Below are 19612 nucleotides of genomic sequence, written 5' to 3' on the forward strand. Positions count from 1 at the left end.
TTTCACATCAGAACATCTTGGTTTCATCTGCCAATCCTTTAATGTAGTTTGTACACAGATGGAGGAAATTTCTGCCATCCTTATTTATTAACCCTGGGCATTAAGTTGGCTTTCCATTTAATCTTATCTACTCCAGTAGTAAGCTGACTGCCCACGAGACTGCTACAGGTTGGTTGACACACGGAGGTGGTCAACATAAAGGACTAGGCCTCCTGTCCTGACATGTACATGTGGTCCATGTAGCTGCATGAAAATGAGGCCAACTTAAAGAGGTGGTCCATGTAGGGAAATGGTCAACTATGGAGGGTCTACTGTATTTCATCACTTTAAAAGTTCAACGGGCTCTCTGTAAGACACACCTAGATGTGGGTTTGAGTAGCCTGGTAATACTTAGAATAACCAACCATCCTGGTTTACCCAGGACTTAAGAAGGAGGAGGACGTAGAGCTTTCAGCACCAGAACCCAGACCAGTTGGTCATCCTACCAACACCACATGTTCACACACTTAAGTCCATTAAGACTGGGCCTTAATTCTTATTCCAACTCTTCCCCTGCCATGCCGAGTGACCTCATACAAGTCCCTTTATACCTCTAGGCTCCTGTTTGTCCAGCAAAACTATAAAACAACAGTTGAGGTCTTCTTCCTACCTCACAAAAAATATCTGGGGAAATAATTTTTTTTTAATGGATAAAAACTGGGAGGAGGTGTTCTCAATACAGTAGAGCGTAGAGTTGTCTCCTGTGCCCAAAGCAATACCTGTGGGCAGAGATCTGTTTGAACCCACATACAGGTGCCTACGGAGTGTCACACAGAGCCAGCAGGCATTTGTACATGGCTGTCTGCACCCACAGCTGAAGTTTGCAAAACCTAATCACATTTATAAATGGCCCCAAATCACTGGCCCCGACAAGTCTAGCCCTGCTCCAGAGCTCCACACCCAGACTGGCCGTCAGCAACAGTGGTTTTCCATATGCCATGGCTCAGGACCCACCCTGGATAAGGCTTATGCATCACTGCAGCCAGCCCTTCTGCCCTCCCTGTCTGTGGCTGCTTCAATTCAGGTCACTGGAAAATAGCCTCCAGGGCTTCGTCCAATCAGCCACCTAGAACACACCACACCCACACGGCAGACACACCGAGAGGGACCTCAGGGAGACCAAAACTGTACTAAAGAACTCCAACTATGAGCCAGGTATAGTGGCTCACACCTAGAATCCTAGCACTCCAGGAGCGATGGTGGAAGGACTTGCTAGAGCTCAGCAGTTTGAGACCAGCCTGAGCAAGAGTGAAATTCTATCTGTACTAAAAACACAAAAATTAGCCGAGTGTTGTGGCAGGTGCCTATAGTTCCAGCTACTAGGGAGGCTGAGGCAGGAGGATGGCTTGAGCCCAGGAACTTGAGGTTGCTATGAGCTAGACTGACCTCACAGCACTCCACCCAGGGTGACACAGTGACACTCTGTCTTAAAAAAAAATAAAATAAAATAACCACAAGTGCATCCTTAAGGCTGATGTGAAAGTGTTGGCACATTCACAAAGAGGTGTCCTCTGGCCAGAATACAAAGTGATCAATCCTCTAGATTATGTGAGCATGTTCTGTCCACAGCCTCACCCTACAGTGTAAGGCCCTGATCCGAGGCAAGGGATGTCCCTCTTTTCCACTAAGAGGGGTCTAGAGGAACACTGGCTATAGACTTGGGACCCAAGGGCCAGCTCCACTCTCATGTACGTTTCACTTGGCTCACTCGTTGTCTGTAAAAACTATACACTGGCTGCCAACTTGTAAGACTCAGCAGTTTTCACATAAAAATCCAGCCTCTGAGCTTCTCTCAAAAAAATCAGAAGATCTAGCAACACTGGACCCTAGATCCTACCTAGTAACTAGAGCCTAGAACTGATTAGCAGCCGCCCCTTATAAGTATTTCTTCTTCAACTCACTCAAGTCCCTTCCACTTCCTAGCACCTCTCCAACACGAGAGAGACCAGGTACCAATCATCACATTCAACTTGAGACACAGATGAATGTTTCTTGAATCTGTACCAAGAAATGGCATATTGTCCAAGAGGGCCACAGGTATCAAGGAAAAGCCAGAGAGACCATTTCTCTTTGCAGAGGTGAAGATCGTAAATGCAAAGGCAGCTTCACTCCTGTCCTTTACCTGCCTGGCCCCTCATGGACCTTTGCATTTTATAACCCTTGGTCTCATGTCTTCAGAGCACCCAACTTATTAAACACTGTAAACAGCCAGTTTCAACAGCTCACCCAAATGTAACGGGCTAGGAGAAATCAGCTCGTGGGTAAGACCGATGCGATTCGATCCAGCTCCACTGCAAGCAGGAAGCTCAGGAACACACTTCTGGCATTTTCTCGAACAGGTATGACCACCTGGACCATCACCCTTCACAAAGGTCATCACACATTGCTCAGATCTGTCTATAACACTGACCGCACCACCCTGTGCTCAGCAAACAAGGGGTATATAATTTTCTAAATTCTCTTCCCTGTCATTTAATTCATCCCATTCATTCCCCAATTACCCAGCAGATCAGAAAAGGGCAAGTCAATGGCACCAAGGTGTGGCCAGAGCCACGCGAATACTTACATCACTGCTCTTGGGCCTTGCCAGCGCCAGGCTATCTCGGGCCAAGGCCACGATCACGTTGCTTTTCTCTCCGGCCCAGTGCACCACCATCTGATTGTGGGAATCATTCAGACTAACCTGAAAGAGATCAACACAGGAATGAGGACCCACAATGAGGGACAGCCACAAACATTCTAAATCAAGCCTCTTTCCTCCTCTGTCAATCAGAAATGACTAAGATTCTTGCACCTACAGCATTTGGGCGAGGGTGTTCTATATTCGCACACCCCCATCCCCGTACATATTTCATCAGCTTCAACTTCCGCAGGAAGAAACAGGAGTCCCCCGCTATTTCAAATGTTAACATTACATTGTCCACTGGATTACAGAAGATCTTCTTGGGCTCTTACTGGCATGATATTTTAACCAATTCCTCTGCTTACTTTCATCCTTTGTGTTATCAATCTCTGGTTAGTATGATCCCTATTCCACATGTGTGACATGCACTGGTTAAGATATTCAATCAAAACATTGGAACATCTACATCTTCCAAATTCAAAAAAAATTAACAGGCCAGTCAAACTTCTATTCAAACCAATCGTTTTTCTCTGGCCTGGAGGTATTAGGTTATTCATTTTTGGCCTATAATGAGAGATGAGAAAAGAAGGTCTCATTGTGATGTTTTTTGTTTTACTAGATGTAGAATATAAATGTCTTAACACAATAACTAGGAGAATGCCATGAAAGCTGACCAGTTTGATGAAAGTATTTCAAATTGTATGTAAAACCAGCACATTGTACCCTATGATTGCATTAATGTACACAGCTATGATTTAATTTAAAAAAAATAAAAATAAAAATAAAAATTATTTTTGGGCAGGGCATGGTGGTCCACCGCTGTAATCCCAGCACTCTGGGAGGCCGAGGTGGAAGGATCCCTTGAGCCCAGGAGTTTGAGACCAGCCTTAGTAAGAGCAAGACCCCAACTCTACTAAAAATAGGAAAAACAATCTAGCCAGGTGTTGTGGTGTATGCCTTTTTAGTTCTAGCTACTTGGGAGACTGAGGCAGGAAGAGCACTTGAACCCAGGAGCGTGAGGTTGCTGTGAGTTAGGGTGATGCCACTGCACTCTAGCCTGGGCAACAGAGACTCTGCCTTAAAAAAAAAAAAAAAAGTTTTGAAGTGCCCAAAGTAAGGAAACATTCCCCAGAACTCACTGAAAATGATCTTTGGATTATGGCTAACAGTAGTTCTTAGCCTTTCAGATTTTTGTAAACCAGTAAAATAAGAATAAAGTAGGAAGGCCAAGAGAGGATTGGTTGGCAACTTCTATTTTTTTTTTTTTTAATGTTTTGGATTCATTGAGGGTCCAAAGAATTAGGTTACACTGATTGTGCTTGTTAGATAAAGTCCCTCTTAAATTGTGTCCCACCCCAAGAGGTGTGCCATACACTGTCTCCCCCATTCCCTTCCTGAGCAACTTCTATTAATATTTTGCCAGGGAAGGACATTAACAAAAACAGGCACTGTGTCAGAGCTTGACTAGCTTTTCTCTAAATCTTTTTCCTTTGCCTCCTAGGGACACCACAGACTCTTGCCTCAGTGGTGATGCAGTGAGAGGTAGCCCTGGGACTGAGCTCCAGCCAGTGCAATATGGGAGAAGATTGTCTGACCACCACTGGCCCTACCTGATCACCCCCACACTGCCCTGTGTCTTTCCCATCTTCAGGCCGCATCCAGAGGGGACTCCACAATCCCAGAGGAGAGCAGAGATGCAAGACAGAGGCGCCTGGCTCCCTAAGGAGAAAGCCCTCTGCTAATCAGTAACACTCACCTTGAACTTCTCCTCATCCAGTGACATATTTGCCCCAGTAGCTTTTGGGATCTGCCTGTTACCTAGCTAGCCCCCCACTAAGCCATGTCACCGTCATTCTTAAAAAGACATTTTAACATCTAAAACTGAGGAACAATATAATCTCAGAATAAAAAACGATGCTTTGGCATTATGGAAAGCTACAAGACTTTTTTTCTTATTTCACCATTCACTGGCGGCCCCCAGCCCAAAGACTGCCATTTCAGGACATGTGAGCCAGACATTTCATACACTCTGTGCGGAAAGCAAAACAATGAGAATAATAAAATTTCTGATTTCCCCCCAAATCAGATGGTCTGGGAGAAGCCTCTTCCACCAGCATCCTTGGCTGTCTCAGGCACATGTAGATGGAAACTGAGATTCTAAGACTCCGACCCACACCGTCTCGCCCGGCCCACTGTCATCCACACTCAGCTGTCTTCCCAGCAAGGCACTGCAGCAGAAAACCCACAGCAACTTTCTCCTGCTTTCGCTTCCCTCCCCCACCAGACACGCCCAGCCCCTCCCTGAAGTGCTCTCAGATGTCACAAGGGAAAAGAGAAACACCTGTGCCAGGAACTTGGCAGACAGAAGGACAAAGGAGCTAATCCTTAACCACTTTTCTTGGGGGTGTTAAGCACCTGCGCCTAACTTTGGTGATGCCATATCCGAACTCTTTAGAAAAGCATTTGGAATAAGACCTTTTCAGGTACAGGACCTTAGGAATCCATATCATTCCAAACGGTTCCTTCTCATTCTCAGATAAGTCCAGGCACGCATCAACAGAGAAGTGCAAACAAAAAAATAGAGAAGTAAATAAATTATTTAGCCCAGAATGCTGCAAAGAGAATGCAGCTAATGGAATCCCTACTGGTCACTGAAGCATTCCCTTGCTCTCTCTCTCCTTGCAGCCCAAGTCTCTGGGAAGAATTCAGCAGCATCTATGGGTCAGAAGCCCATCAGCACAGGGAACTCAGCTGAAGTGTTCTCCTCTCCCCAAACATGCCCACTCTTGGGACCAGAGGGAGATAGAAAACTATGCAAATGTTAATACAGTAAAGGACTAGAAACTTAGAAAAATCACCCCCATTCACCTGGGGTCTGGGAAGAGGAAGTCCTCCCACATTCAACTTGGGCATCCTCAAAGATGAAATCAAAACGTTCTTTCTAGGGGTGGTGCCTGTGGCTCAAAGGAGTAGGGCGCCGGCCCCATATGCCAGAGGTGGCGGGTTCACCAGCCCTGGCCAAAAACTGCAAAAAAAAAAAAAAAAAGCCATTACTAGCAGGTGACAACCAGACAATGCTTTGAGTAGGTTACTAAGCTTTCAGTGATCAGAGTGGAAAAAAGCTCTGAAAACAGCTTGCCAAAAGTCTGTCTACTCAGAAAACATGAGATTTATGAGACACCACCACCACCATCAATCCCTGCACAGGTGAAGGGTGAGAAGGCCACGGAGGACAAGCCTCAAAACGTCCAAGGGCTTTTTTACAAAGCAAACCTCTAGAAGGCAAGCTTGGTGAAACACCTGTTGTGTTTTTTGCTTCTTAACAACAGGCTTTTTTGTTAGATGTCCCTTTTATTCCTAAGGGCAGACTGTAAAAGGGCAGTCCATGTGGGGGGGGAGAAATCCCTGGCAAGAAATGACCTGTCAGAGGGCCACCAGGCGCTCACACCAACAGTCCGGCTTGTTTGCTTGGCGAGATGTCAGGCACATCCTGGTCATGAGAATAACTCCCTGGTGAGTCATGGCTGATCCCCAAGGCAGCCCAGGCACCCATCCCCCAAAGCACAAGACCAGAATCAGGGGCAGGAAACGATGCACCCAGAAGACAGGAGAGCTAGCAGGCAGGCGGGCAGAAGGAGAGTTTTATTAAAGCCAGAGCAGGCATCCTCTCTGGCCTCACCTTCCTCCTCCCCAACCTCAAGGGAAACAGAGGAAGGAGTCGGCAGAGCTCCCTGTGGAACGTGGCCAAGACACCAGCAGCGCAGGGCAGGTCCTCACGGCGAATCAGCAGCTTCCGGGTTTGTTTGGGTCCTTTCCCATCCCCTGCCCTCCTCCTCCCCAAAGCCTCTGGGGCAGCTACAGGCTTCCAGGTCGCTCATAGCTGCCTTGCCTACTGTGCCCCACAGACGGTCTGGGAAGGGAGAGGATGGGAGGGCGGCTTTCCCAGGAACATAAGCTTGATGTGCAATCATTTATAACCACAACCCCAGGGCGTGAACAACCTTCCCTCTCCCGTCTCTAGCTCCCCGGGCCATAGCTGGAGCTTGATAAATGAAACACAATTAATTGGAGCTGTTGAGGTAGAGCAAGGAGGTGGCAAGTTCCTCCCCTCAGAAGGCAAACAGAAAAACCCCATGCTTCAGGAAGCTCAGGACACAAAAACCACATCAAAAACCAAAACAGAGGCTGTTAGGCTAATGAACCTACGGTTAATGAGTCTAGATAACCCCAAGACACACCCCTGTCCTGGGGTCCCATGCCTGGCTGACAGGAGAGGCCCCACCCAGTACCTGCTGGTTCAGAAGACCCCCTGCCTGGAGCCCAGGAATCAGTATCTGTAAAAGACACATCCCGGGTGTGTCTAACTCAGATTACTTGGGGGACAATGAATCTAGTCAATTCCCTGCCTCTTGGCAGGAGGTGGGACTAAATGACACTGTCTAGGAGGACTCAGCCTTTTTAGGGAGGTTATCTTCAGGATCTGGGATGCCTGTTAGGACTCCTGGACATGCTGATATACTACAATGTGGACGAACCTTGAAAACAATCTGCCCAGTGAAAGAAGCTGGACACGAAAGGTCACGTGCTGCACGATTCCACTTATATGAAATCTCCAGAATAGGTAAATCCATAGAGACAGGAAGCAGGTGCGTCGTTGCCAGGGCCTGGGGTGGGGAGATGAGAAGGGAGCGACTGCTTAAGAGGTTCGGGGTTTTATTTTGGAGTGATGGAAATATTTTGGAACTAGACACAGCTAGTGATCGCACGCTATTACAAAACATACTACATGTCGCTGAACTGTTCACTTTAAAATGACTAATTTTATGTCATGTGAATTACTCCTCAATTAAAAGAAAAGAAAAAGGCCTCTATGAGCTGTACAGAAGACTGTGCTTCTCAGGGGCTAATCCAGAACCTAGGAGCTCCCACTCTTAGAGAAGGGCTTCTTTCATCTCGTCTTGAGCCCTCATGCTACCAAAATATGCAGCTAGAATGAGTCACAGTGGAGGCAGGCTGGGGACTGGATCTCCGGCCAAACCAATCCTTCAAAGCACTGTCAGCAGCATCTGCAGAGCCACAGCATCCTCACAGGCCTCCGAGTCCCTGGCTGCAAAAACGGTCACAGGCTCAAGCCGAGCGTCCCCTGCCAGCTCACTACAGGCCATGCCACCCAAACCTTGACATGCCCCGGCGTCTTCATCAAACAGGTCCAAATCACCCAGTACCTGTTGTGTCTCAGTCTCTCTGCATGCCCTGGTGATCCAAAGAGGATTTGGATCCAACAAATGATTTGCCACGAATGATTCAGAGTAAAGGAAAGGGTCTGCTGCCACCAGGTTCCAATTCTCGAGCTCAGGGTTGTCAGAGGGAGGAAATAAATTGCTTGGATAAAGATACCAGTGACTCAAGCGTCCACTTACCAATGAAAGCACCAAGGCCTCCGAGGTGCCAAGCACCCTGTAGGTTCTTTAATCATTTCTTACCTGTTCAATGCACAGAGCACCTCTGGGGGAAACAGAGGTTTTAAGCCTAAACCAACAATGAGAGGTTTCCAATAAAACCACCCGAATCTGTACAGTCGCTGAGGCCCATTCAGGAGGACGAGGCCCTTCATGAAACGGGTCACACGTAACTCTTCTCATTTGCTCCTTCTGCCCTTACCGCTTTCAGATTGGTCAAACCCAAAGACCAGGATGTCTTGCATGCCCACAGGGTGCTCTTCTCCCCACCCCCACATAGCTTCCTTCCAGAACAGCACGAGGAGGACAAATGAGGCAGTCTGATTCATTTCTCCGCTTCACTAGCAGTGAAATACAAAGAAACATTTTTAAAATTCTACAATGAGACATAAAACAAATATCCCTGTCCTTCAACTGTGAGGACAGAGGCAGCCACTGAATTCCCCTGAACTATGTAAGATAGCCCTAAGGAAACCAGAGACAGACTCTCAAGGTCCAAGAATAACAAGGTTTTCTCAAAGCATCCTTTTGCATGGCCTAAATGCTAGGTATGCAAATTGCCTCTCAGTGTCCCCTTTCAAGACTGTGTTCTCACTATATTTAGTAAGCTTATTATCCTCCTTGGACTCTCCACCTCACTAGGAGAGCTGAAATCTAGTTTATGAGTCCTCCCTGAATACGGGCCCTGTTCATACACTCTCAATTCACTCCCCTGACTTTTCTGTTTGCTTAAGATGCCACCCCCACAGAACTCATTAACTACTTTGCTGATAAAATTCAGGCTGCCCATTTCACAGATGAGGAAACAAAGAGAGAACAACCTTGGACTAGAACTTAGCATTCACCACAGTCTCCTTCACTGGGGTCATGAGCTCCCCATAGATAAAAAACACGAGAGGGGCCAGGCGTGGTGGCTCACGCCTGCAATCCTAGCATTCTTGGAGGCCAAGGCAGGCGGACTGCTTGAGCTCAGGAGTTTGAAACCAGTTTGAGCAAGCGAGAGACCCCGTGTCTGCTAATAAAAGATAAATTAGCCAGGCATGCTGTCAAGTGCCTGTAGTCCAGCTACTTGGGAGGCTGGGGCAGGAGGATTGTTTAAAGCCAGGAATTTGAGGCTGCTGTAGGCTATGATGACACCACGGCACTCGAGGCCAGGTGACAGAGCAAATCGCTGTCTCAAAAAAAAAAAAAAAAAAACTACGAGAGAGACACCTTTTTCTTTCTCTTTACTGAAAGAATGACAATCATATACTTGGCGACTTCCAGTGTCAGTTCAGACAGACTCCGTTTTCATTTCAGATTGATTCTTAGCAGGTAGGACCCCTCCACTATCTACCTCCATGTGCCGCCCTGCCCTCTGTGTGCTACTTTGTCATTTAGCAAATGTGCTTTGCGGTTCCAGGAAGGGCTCCCTCTTAAAACGAGCCTGTAAAAAATCTCCTTGTCATGAGCATGAATTTCACCCCTTCATCTGCCAGTTGGTAAGTAAGAAAAAGAGGAAAATTTCAAAGCCAGGGGAACTGCAGAGAGCATCCAAGCCAAGTGCCGCATTTTGCAAATGAGGTGAAGCTCAGAGAAAGATTCAGAAGGGGAGTTCCGTACTGCCTGGGGTCCCAGCACAGGGCAAACAGAGCAAGCGCCCCTCACCAGTGCTGGTGGTTGCCGAGCACCCCAAGACTCAACACCAACTGGCACCAGACGCCACTGGAGGTGTTAGAAAAACAGCCTTCTTTCAGGCTCTGCCTCGCAGGGAAGACGAACATGAAACAACCAATTCTAAGAACAATGATTGGATTACTATTGTTAACCAGGGGACCTAACCTCTGGTGGGGAGTGAGGCTTCACTGAAGACCTGACCTGTTTGCTGATAGGGATGAAGAGGGTGGAGTGAAGGAAGGGAAAGGGACAGAGAGGGGAGGCAGAGAAGAGAGGCCCAGACCTCCAGGGCAGGTAGAGCACAAGCTTAGGACCACGACCAGCAAGAGCCTTGGGAACTTGCTGCATTTGAAAAGTTAAAAGATCCCTGTGGCCAGGAGAGCCCAGAAAGAGGCAGAACTATAGAAGATCTCTAGGTTTTAAAGACAGGAAGGGGAAAAAAAAAAAAGAGTTCATAGCAAAAAACTATGGATCCCTCCCTGACAGCAAAGATTTCACTTGATTACTTCTGAGAGGCAAAGGTGACTCCGTTATTTAAAATGAGTTAAAGGCTTGGTTTGAGCCTTGGTCTCTCCAATTTACTAAGCTGTCTAACTGTGGGTTAGTCACTTCACCTTTCAAAGCCTCGAGATACTCATCTGTGAAATGACATTAATAACAACTCTTATCTACCCAATGTTTCAAGACTGTCGTAAGAATCAGATGAGATGTAACCCGTGAATACCGTTTCATAAACTTCAACACGCTAAGACGTTGTTCCTTTTCATGACTCAATGGCTCTCTACCAAAATAAGCCATTCTTCACAAAATGGCTCCACATAAAACATTAACATCGGCGGGAGGCCTGAGAGCAAGCAATGACATATATAAAATGACAAAACCCTGCACGCTTGACTCAAGCTCAGAGCTCACGGCCAAGGGAAGCTTGCAGGCAGCTTTCCCCTTGCTCATAGCTGAACTTTGCAACCTGGGGGAAACCCAACCCCCTTATCCCAAGGCTTCAGCCTTAACCCCAAAGGCAAAGTATTTAAATATCACAGCGCAGAGCCAAAGGCCTCAAGACCCTACCAGTGTCTTCCTTACTCCTTTGGTGAGAACAGCTATAAATGAGGCTCACTGACGGGGCAGCACATCAAAGCGGTGGCCGATTTCTCAGTTAACAGGAGATGCTCTCTGAGCTACTGGGAGGCAAGGCCACAGGCAGGTGGCCCACGGGCACTACTGCGCTAGCTTAACTTCCCTACCTTTGTTTTGACAGCTCTTTCACCTCTGTCCAACTTTCCACATCCACTCCTTCATTCTGCAGGTTTCTGCAGTACCCCTGCCATGGCCGCCACCCACAGCACACCTTGCCAAATTCGGCAGACCATGTGCACAGTGAACGGCAAGATTTTTTTTTTAAACTACGCAGTCAGAGGATTTCAGGGAACTAAATATACACAGATGGAGTAAGTCATAGGCACTGAGTCTCAAGTTACTCAATTAATTGAGCACAGGTTTGAAACAGTCAAGTCCTTCCAAACGCTCCCCATTCCATAGGCCACTGGCCCAGCTCTGTCCCACCCCCTGCCATCTTGGGTTCTCTACTGAGGTCCTTGGGCTGACCAGCATTAGCCTTTCCTCCCAGGCTCTGGGAGGATGGGGGACACACCCATTGGAACTGTTATGCATGTTATCTCCTGGGCCAAGGGAGAAACAGAGTCCTTTACTATCTGGGTCCCTAACCCCATAGCTGGACATCTCATAAGCACCCTGGGAGTCTTCCAGTCACAGTTCCAAACTAGCCTTTCTCCCAGGTGGTTCTTAACCCAGGCCTTCAAGGCTCCATTAGATTCTCCACTTCCTCTGGACGCAGAGGTTTCTTAAGAGTTAAAAATCTCATCATGACACCATCCCTCAGCCCACCAGCCCACCAAAGTAGGATATAACTCCCCTCAGCACCACTAACATATTAAAATCCCAACTGGGGGCCCACTCATTGGTTTACACCCACATCTATTTCACAAAGAGTCACCCTAGCCATCTTCCCCCGAGCTCCCATTCAATCCACAGTTCGTGGGGGAAGAGGGTTCCACTTCATAGGCTAATCTCTTTTCTAAATAACAGAAACCATATCATTTACCTTCTTCATTTAAAAAAGAGGGGGGGGATAATAAACAGCATCTTGGCCCCTCCACGGCACAAAATGCATTTGATATACATACATCTCTTTATTGCCCTTGTCTGCCACTCAGATTTGGGATATAATCACATCAGCCTGCCTTTCTGAGAATTCGTAGCTGTGTTTTTAATCTAATTCAGGGGACTGGAGATAAATCATCGTGAAGGGTCCTGATTTTCCAAGCCAAGAGCTTGCAGCAACGGCAACAGCAACGGCATGCTAAGTTAAAAGGTCAGCCAGGAAGGGGGGAGGTTTGTACGCCATGATGAAGACCACACGCCTGTATTGTTTGTCTTCATGCCAGCCTGGAGGGTTGAAGGGATGAAAGACAGACCCAGCTACGTGGAGGTGACTTGACAAGAGCACAGGAAGTGAAGGGCAGGGCAGGGAGATGGCCCCGCTGTTAAGGCACTGTTTACATCTTTCATGGCTAAACAGAATGCACACGCCACCTCGGCAAAGCCCAGATATGAGTGCACTGTTTGTGCAAGGCCAGATGGGAAGCACAGGCACTCTGGGGTGCCCTATAAATGCTAGCTTTCATTGCTGAAGTGACTGAGGGGAGCAGGTCACCGTGCAGAGGCCTCCCACAGGTGTGACCACTGGGCCCGCTCCACTGTCTATGCTCCCCCGGTGCGTTCCTACCCAGGAAAGAAGAGCCACCTCCTCCTGACCCTGGACTTGGCAGCCAGCAGTCGCCAATTCCCAGGCTTTAGACTAAAGCCCTCCGTTCTTGCTTCCCCTCCCTGTTCCCAACAGGAACAAATGCAGGGCTTGGCTGTAACCTCTCTGGGTGGATCAGAGGTTGCCTACCTCTGGGCAAAGCAGGCTTCTACAGCCCCCCAAAGCTATACTATCTATACAACAGCCAAGAGCCACACGTGGCTATTTAAACTTTTTCTTTTTTTTTTTGAACAGAGTCTCAAGCTGTAACCCTGGGTAGAGTGCCGTGGGGTCATAGCTCACAGCAACCTCAGACTCAAACTATTGAGAAAGACTCAATAGTTTTTCTATTTTTAGTAGAAACAGGGTCTCGCTCTTGCTCAGGCTGGTCTCGAACTCATGAGCTCAGGCAATCCACCCACTTCAGCCTCCCAGAGGGCTAGGATTACAGGCGTGAGCCGCCACACCCGGCCTATTTAAATTTTGAATTCATTAAAATTAAAGGGAAGAAAATGTGATTCTTCACTCACAGTTGCCCCATTTCAAGTGCTCAGTGCCGACATCTGGCCAGTGGATGGACTGGTAGCACATCCTTGCTGCAGAAAGAGCTATCGTTATGTTGGAGAACCCAGAAAAAAAGGCTCTCCCAGTTCTTGGCTAGTAGCAGTGACAAGGGCACAGATGTCACCATTATAATTAGCAACTACCCAGTGGCTAACAGAACTTTGTCATCATTTTCTTACACACTACCATGCCTTGGTTGTCATGAAGTCCTTTTTTCTGGAACTCACCCCCAAATGCACAAAGCATTCCTCATGTTATAATTACAACACTGAATATATCATAATAGCACAGGCTGAAACTCAAATCTTGATCAAGAGACCACCCTGCCTTTTCTGGATTTTAGCATCATTGGCCACTTCAATGCTAGAAGGCTGCCCATGCCACTTCTTCGAAGGCCCAAGGTTCGCAGGTCGATAAACCAATAAATTAGGTCGAAATTAACTGTAGCTCATTTTAAATTGAGGAAAATTGATTTTTGCATGTACGTGGCTGGACTGAATACGCCATCTGCCAACAGATTCTGGCATAGCTAAAGAACGCATAGGAAGGTCCCACGCCCATCGATAAAGAGAAGGCCTCACCCCAGACCACCTCAGAGAAACACCAATCCCTGGACATTCAGACCAAAATGTAGGGAGCTCTCCTTTACTTCCCATCACATTGATTTGACCCCGAATATTATAAATGGAGGAAAAGCCAACGTGATAGCCCAGGTTTAACACATTCCTATCAGTTCAACTCTCAATTATCTGTATCTAAATTATTATCAAAAACTCTAGACTCCAAACTGGCTTTCCCTAAACACATTTGTGCCCGCCGTTTCCCATATCAGCAGATCAAAGAATGCAAACTCATTTTAATATTCACCTAAGCAAAATTTAATTAGGAAGGCAAACGAATGCATAAAAAGAGACTAAATAAATACATAGCAAAGGCAAGTAGATTGTTTTTTGGACTGCCTGCTCTCGGATTATTAGAATGCCCCTGCATCCCTCCATTACAGTGACTAGGACAAGGCTGGCCCCATCTATCTCTGCCCTGGGATTAAACAACGATACTACAAAAATGGCTGTCATTGACCAAAATCAGAGGATGAAATGTCCCTCCACCATCCACCTTTTGCTCTGGGATATTCATTTCCGTTAGGCTCTGCCTTGTAGATCCCAGGTCTCAAAGCAATTTATTAAGCAAACCGTTAACATCATTTCACAGAACGTAAAGAAAACATTCTCAAAAGGAACGTAAGTTAAAATCAAGATCCATGATCTCTATATTCTGCTGTTCTCACAAATCCAGGCTCTCCATCACTAGGGGACTGCTCGCCAGTGCCTCTCCAAGTTAGGAGACCACACGATGCTGCTCTCGAAGTGAAATGAGAAATCAGTTGGTTTTTTGTTTTGCACCTGGCCCGGAGAAAAAGTATCTATTTTATACTATGACGTTTCAGGTGCACCCTGACGCTACAGCATCAGGATGCCACAAACATATTTTAGAGCTAAAATTAATCTCATTATGTGTGATACCAGGGGCTACAGAGAACAGAAAGCCACTGATAAATCAAGTTTCAAAATCAATGTACATAGGTGTTGTACGTGCATAAAATATTTCTGGAAGGATGTACCAAAAAACTGATGACGTGGATGTCAACTGGGAAGGGGCTCTGGGCGAATGGCGGGCACAAGAGGGAGGAGAATCTACTCGTCACTGCAAACTCTTTTGTAGAAATTTCGTTCTAGAAACACACATTACCTACAGGAATGCTTCTCATGTCACCTCTTGAACTGCCACCTCCTCTTCTCTCCCTGTGCTGTCCTCCACTCCTTCCAGCTCTCCAAGCCTCCACCCTCAGTGGCTGGAGACATGCAAGCTATTAATGAACTAGAGGCTGACCACAGAACTCACAATAAGAGTAGCCAAGCGGAACCAGGAGGAGTTTTTCAAGGTCACGTCCCTCATCGAGCCAACCCAAGATACCAAGTAACTCTTCACCTCCATAGCAGCCAACTTGAAACAGCAAAAGCTCGGCCTTCTCATCTTCTTTTGGCGGCGTACAGGTCAAACATCGTAACTTCAGAATCAACCAGCCAATTCTTTCCTAAGCAAGGGTATCATGCAAGAATCTACTCAAAAGAGATCTGAAGCTAAACAGTATTCCACCCCCAAAGGAGTCTCTTTGTCCCAGGGCCTCGTACTGTAACAGACACTTTATTTTCAGTCTCAAATCAGGACACTGAATACTCCGGGGCCTCTAAAATGTAGGAATTATGAAGAGAGAGCTTGTTGAAAGGAAAATAAACCTGTAAATCCTGTTAGGCTTTGTGCTTCGTTCCAAAGGATTTTTCCCCAAAACAATACCATTAGCATAAACCAGTATGATAGCCCTAAAAGGGAGGATTCTGTAAAATAGAATCCCAGCTCTTCACTCAAAATAACTCTCAGCACAGGAAAATCAGGGCTCCTGGAGGCCTTGCCATTTGTATCCTAGCCACGCCACCCAGGGAGCCAACTCATTTTCACTCTCCATTTGTGGGCTTGCTACGGTCCTCCCCGTAAATACCTTTAATATAATGTGAGTGTGCTTCCTACCCTCCGGGCCTTTCTCCTTCCAGATGTGCAGTTGGTCCACAAATCGTTAAGGGCCTCCCAAGTGCCAGGGAAACACAAAAGAGAAAGATTTGATCCATGCCCTCAAGGAGTAAACTAGAGAGATGAGACAGCTAAGCAATTCTAACACAAGGCAGAAAAGGCCTCGTGCAAGCTCAAAAGAACTCTTCCCACAAAAGCCTGGGAATACCAGGAGGTATTCCTTGGATGTTGACGAATGGAATAGGGGTTTTCCAGGCAAGGACAAGAGCGGAGGAAGATCATTTCAGGCAGGAAAAAAAAGCAAACATGAACAGCACAGAGGTGTGGAGCTGACATGAAATCAAAAAGAAATTCAGTGTGGCCATGAATTAGAGACACTTCCCCCCACCACCTTGGATTTAGCCTTTTGTAAAGAAGGACCCAACTTCTAAGCTTTGGACTTGGACAGAAAAGTCTGAATATCTGACAGCAAATGGTTTTCACCTCTGTTACCACAGTTTATTATTATAATACAAACATGCCTGTAAGTAACAGGGGCAGAAGCCAGTCTCCCCACATTAAGGAACCCCAGGCAGAATATGGTCAAAATAACTCAGCCTAGTTTACTGCACAGGTGAGCAAAGCAGGTTAAAAAGAACTGACATTGACTCCAACGTTGGCTCTTAGTCGATGCAAGTATTCCCCCAGCAAGCCTCCCTTTCTCTTCTCCCTGGTGTGGTGGCCCTACCACCCCTCCAGGGCTTCCGGCAGTATCCACTTCTACCCTGATCTAAGCTCCCAGGTGTCCACTTAACCTCAATCAGAGGTCAAAGGGCAAGAAACTGCAGCACGTCTGAGCCCACCCCTTATCACTTCACCTCCCGCATCCTCCCTCCATGTCAACACAGCCCACCAACACATCACCGTACAGCTGGGGCTGGGTCACCATGTCCCTGTTTACTGGTTCTCGGCCTGGTACACTTACATGGCCTCTCTCTCCGCATCTGCTGAATCTCCTCCTAAAACCATCAAGTTTTCTGACAGCAGAAATGAAATCATATTCCCCACCCCATCGGCACCCCCACAGAACTACACTCAACTTAAGCATTATTGTCAGAAAACACGGCCACTGCTTAGGTTTAAAAGTTGAAGGGGGCTGAGGGTTGGGGAGTATAAAATGGAACTTGGCTTAAGGCTGGAAGAGGAATGACCATATAATTTATAGTCACATCCTGACACTTTTGAGAGTGAAGGAGGTGGACTTACAACCAGCAGAGATAACTTATACACCAGGTCTGCCCCAGGGAAAAACAGAGGCAACCAGTCATCCTTGCTGGAAAGGTCATTCCATGTAGATGCTACTTCAGAGCTCCAAGTGGGGACCTCGAGTCCCTGTCACCATTTCCTATACTAGCAGCCAGAAGAAGCTGCACCAGAGAGAAAGTGGGGCAGAAAGCCCAGTACCAGGAAGTTCTTCCTTTTATCTGACTGAGATCTTTAAAGATTCAAGTTAATACCACTTCTTATTAACCTCAGGGCAGCAGAGAACTATGGCGTCAGAAGGCAGTCACAGAGAAGAAAAGACACGGCCTTGCCTCTTCCCCCTGTGGTAGGAATTCCTCATTCTGAGTGCAACTGCTAGTTCTCCATCCCTCAGCTGAGCCAAAACTCAATCTGGCTGCCCCAGAAACAGAAAGGCCGAAAAGGGATTTGGAGTCACCCCCAATGAGAACAGAGTTCTTCATTAACTTGTCCCACATTCTCCAGAGCTTTCTTCAAACCAAACCCAAGGAAGAAATGGCACCTGTGTGCCTGTTTTCAAGGCCAGAAAGTTCTTCCCTCAACCAAAACTGTAGTATCAGGAGACCTGAGCTCTGGGAGGGAGTTTCTCCAATCACAACGCCACTGCCAGACTCCAGAGTGTTGATTCAAGGGCACAACAGAGCTGGGCTGACTGGGGAGACCCAGTGAACAAGGGAGCCTCTCCTCCAGTCCTACCCTCCATTCCCCCAAAGCTGGCATCCCTGCTGAGAGCAAGGACCTTGCTGACTACTTTTCAACAATATAACAAAGAAGTTTCAGATGGGGGTAGGGAGGGGATAAGGATCTGGGTCCAAGAGGAGCCACGTATACAGGTCCCCCAGTGGCCAGTGCCCACAAGCCGTCCCATGCTCTCAGGCACACACCTTTACCCAGGGACAGAGTGGACAGCAGTGAAATGTTCCTGCCCACTCACCACCACCCTTCCCCTCTCTATAGCCATATATATTTTATTTTGCAAAAGAGATCATTTACGAAGCATTATATAAAGATAGGATGACCACGATCAACCAAAGGTAACTGAGGTAATGCAGATAAAAACTAAAGAGCAAGCAACCCTTCCCAGTATGACCTTGGACTAGTCACTTCACCTTTCCCAGCTTCAGTTTCTGCACTAACAAAATGACACAGTAAGGTGACAAGGTTGATAAGGTTCTTCGTGGATCCAAAGGTTGAACATTTATGTATTTCCTGAAGAAATGACCAAAGCAAAATCAGTGAAGGAAGGCAGAACGGAGAGCTTAATCTTTTCATTTCTACATTAAAAGGGAAGATTTGATTCTAGGAAACATGAGCATTCCCTACCTCCCTGGACCCACTTTTTCTCCCCCACTGACCTTCTCGTTCTGCTGATGTCAACCTTAACTGCAGGACTAAGAGTCTCATGAGGCCATTACATGGTCAAATTAATCTTGCCAGTGCTGATACTAACCTACAAACTCAGTTTGCAATTCCTAGCAGTCAGACTGGCCATAAAAGTGAAATTCATGTTACTTATGATCTAATAAACCCATTGCCTGGATGGAAATAAATCATTTACAGAACAGTGCCCACCCGATATCTTGCAGTCTTTTCAAATCCCCAAGTGCCAGGAGGGAGATCCCCTGTCCATAATAAAGTCAGTATCTTAAAGGGTGGGAGAGGAGGAACGGATAGAATCTCACACCCTCACCAAAAAAATGAATTCAGCGCGCGCTCTCTCTCTCTCACACACACACACACACACACACACATACTCCTCTTGCTTTGACTAAACAGAGAGAGTGGATAAGCTTTCAGGTTTGCCCACCTTTACCGTGGTTAATAATGGTAAGTGTGGAAAGCCCCTCCTTTTGCTGTTCTGTGTGAGTGTACAGCAACTGCAGGGCGCTCGCCTCCACTGCCAACTGCCGAAACACTAAAGAAAGCCCGTTTTTTTGCCCAAATGGAAAATGAAGCTTCACCCCTCCTCTACCTGCCTGAAACTACACCGGTCTGCACCTACCCTGGGGAAATATGCACTGCACCTCACGAGTTACCTGGAATACGTTTGCTAAAATCCACAGAAAGAGAGAAAGATCGACGCGATTCAAGCACTGACGGTTGTACTCATGTGAGGAAAAAAAACAAATGCAAGCCGGGAAGTCCCCAGTGGTGCCTGCACCTGGGAGGCGACTGCAACGGAGGGATGCGGGGGTGAGGAAGTGCCGGGAGAGGAAAAAACTGGAGGGAGGCGGGTTGCAAAACTGCTCACCTGTCCGTACACCTTGATGGGCTCGGGCTGCTGCAGGGCAGCGCTCCGTCTCCTCCGGAGCGGCTTCTCGTCGGCGCGGCTCGCCCCGCTGGCATCCCCGCGCGCCCACAGCCGCAGCTCGCGCGGGTCGCCCTGCACCACGAGGAAGCCCCGGTCCTGGGGCAAGGGCGCGCGGTCGCAGTGCAGCCTCTGCGTCCAGACCTCGCAGAGAGCCCAGGGCGGCAGCAGCGCGACCAGGGTGAATAGGAAGGGGAGTCGCGACTCCCTCCTGCTGCTCCGTGTCGCCATGTTCCAGCGAACGCTACTGCAGGTGGCGCCGCCGCCAGGAG

General features: G+C 47.5%; 1 protein-coding gene across 1 annotated transcript in view; it reads right to left on the reverse strand.

Moving 5' to 3' along the window:
• The window catches only part of SORL1 (sortilin related receptor 1), a 163983-nt gene extending 144377 nt beyond the window's left edge, over positions 1-19606 (reverse strand). The window contains exons 1-2 of the mRNA XM_012809544.1: positions 19284-19606; positions 2606-2722 (exon numbers count right to left, since the gene is read on the reverse strand). Of these exons, the coding sequence (XP_012664998.1) occupies positions 2606-2722; positions 19284-19571 (405 nt within the window). The 5' untranslated portion in view covers positions 19572-19606. The remainder of the gene's footprint in view (positions 1-2605; positions 2723-19283) is intronic.
• Positions 19607-19612: the final 6 nt, after the last annotated feature.

This window comes from Otolemur garnettii, unplaced genomic scaffold (assembly GCF_000181295.1).
Source record: "Otolemur garnettii isolate 467f Iridium unplaced genomic scaffold, OtoGar3 scaffold00108, whole genome shotgun sequence".
In the NCBI taxonomy this organism is placed as follows: Eukaryota; Metazoa; Chordata; class Mammalia; order Primates; family Galagidae; genus Otolemur; species Otolemur garnettii.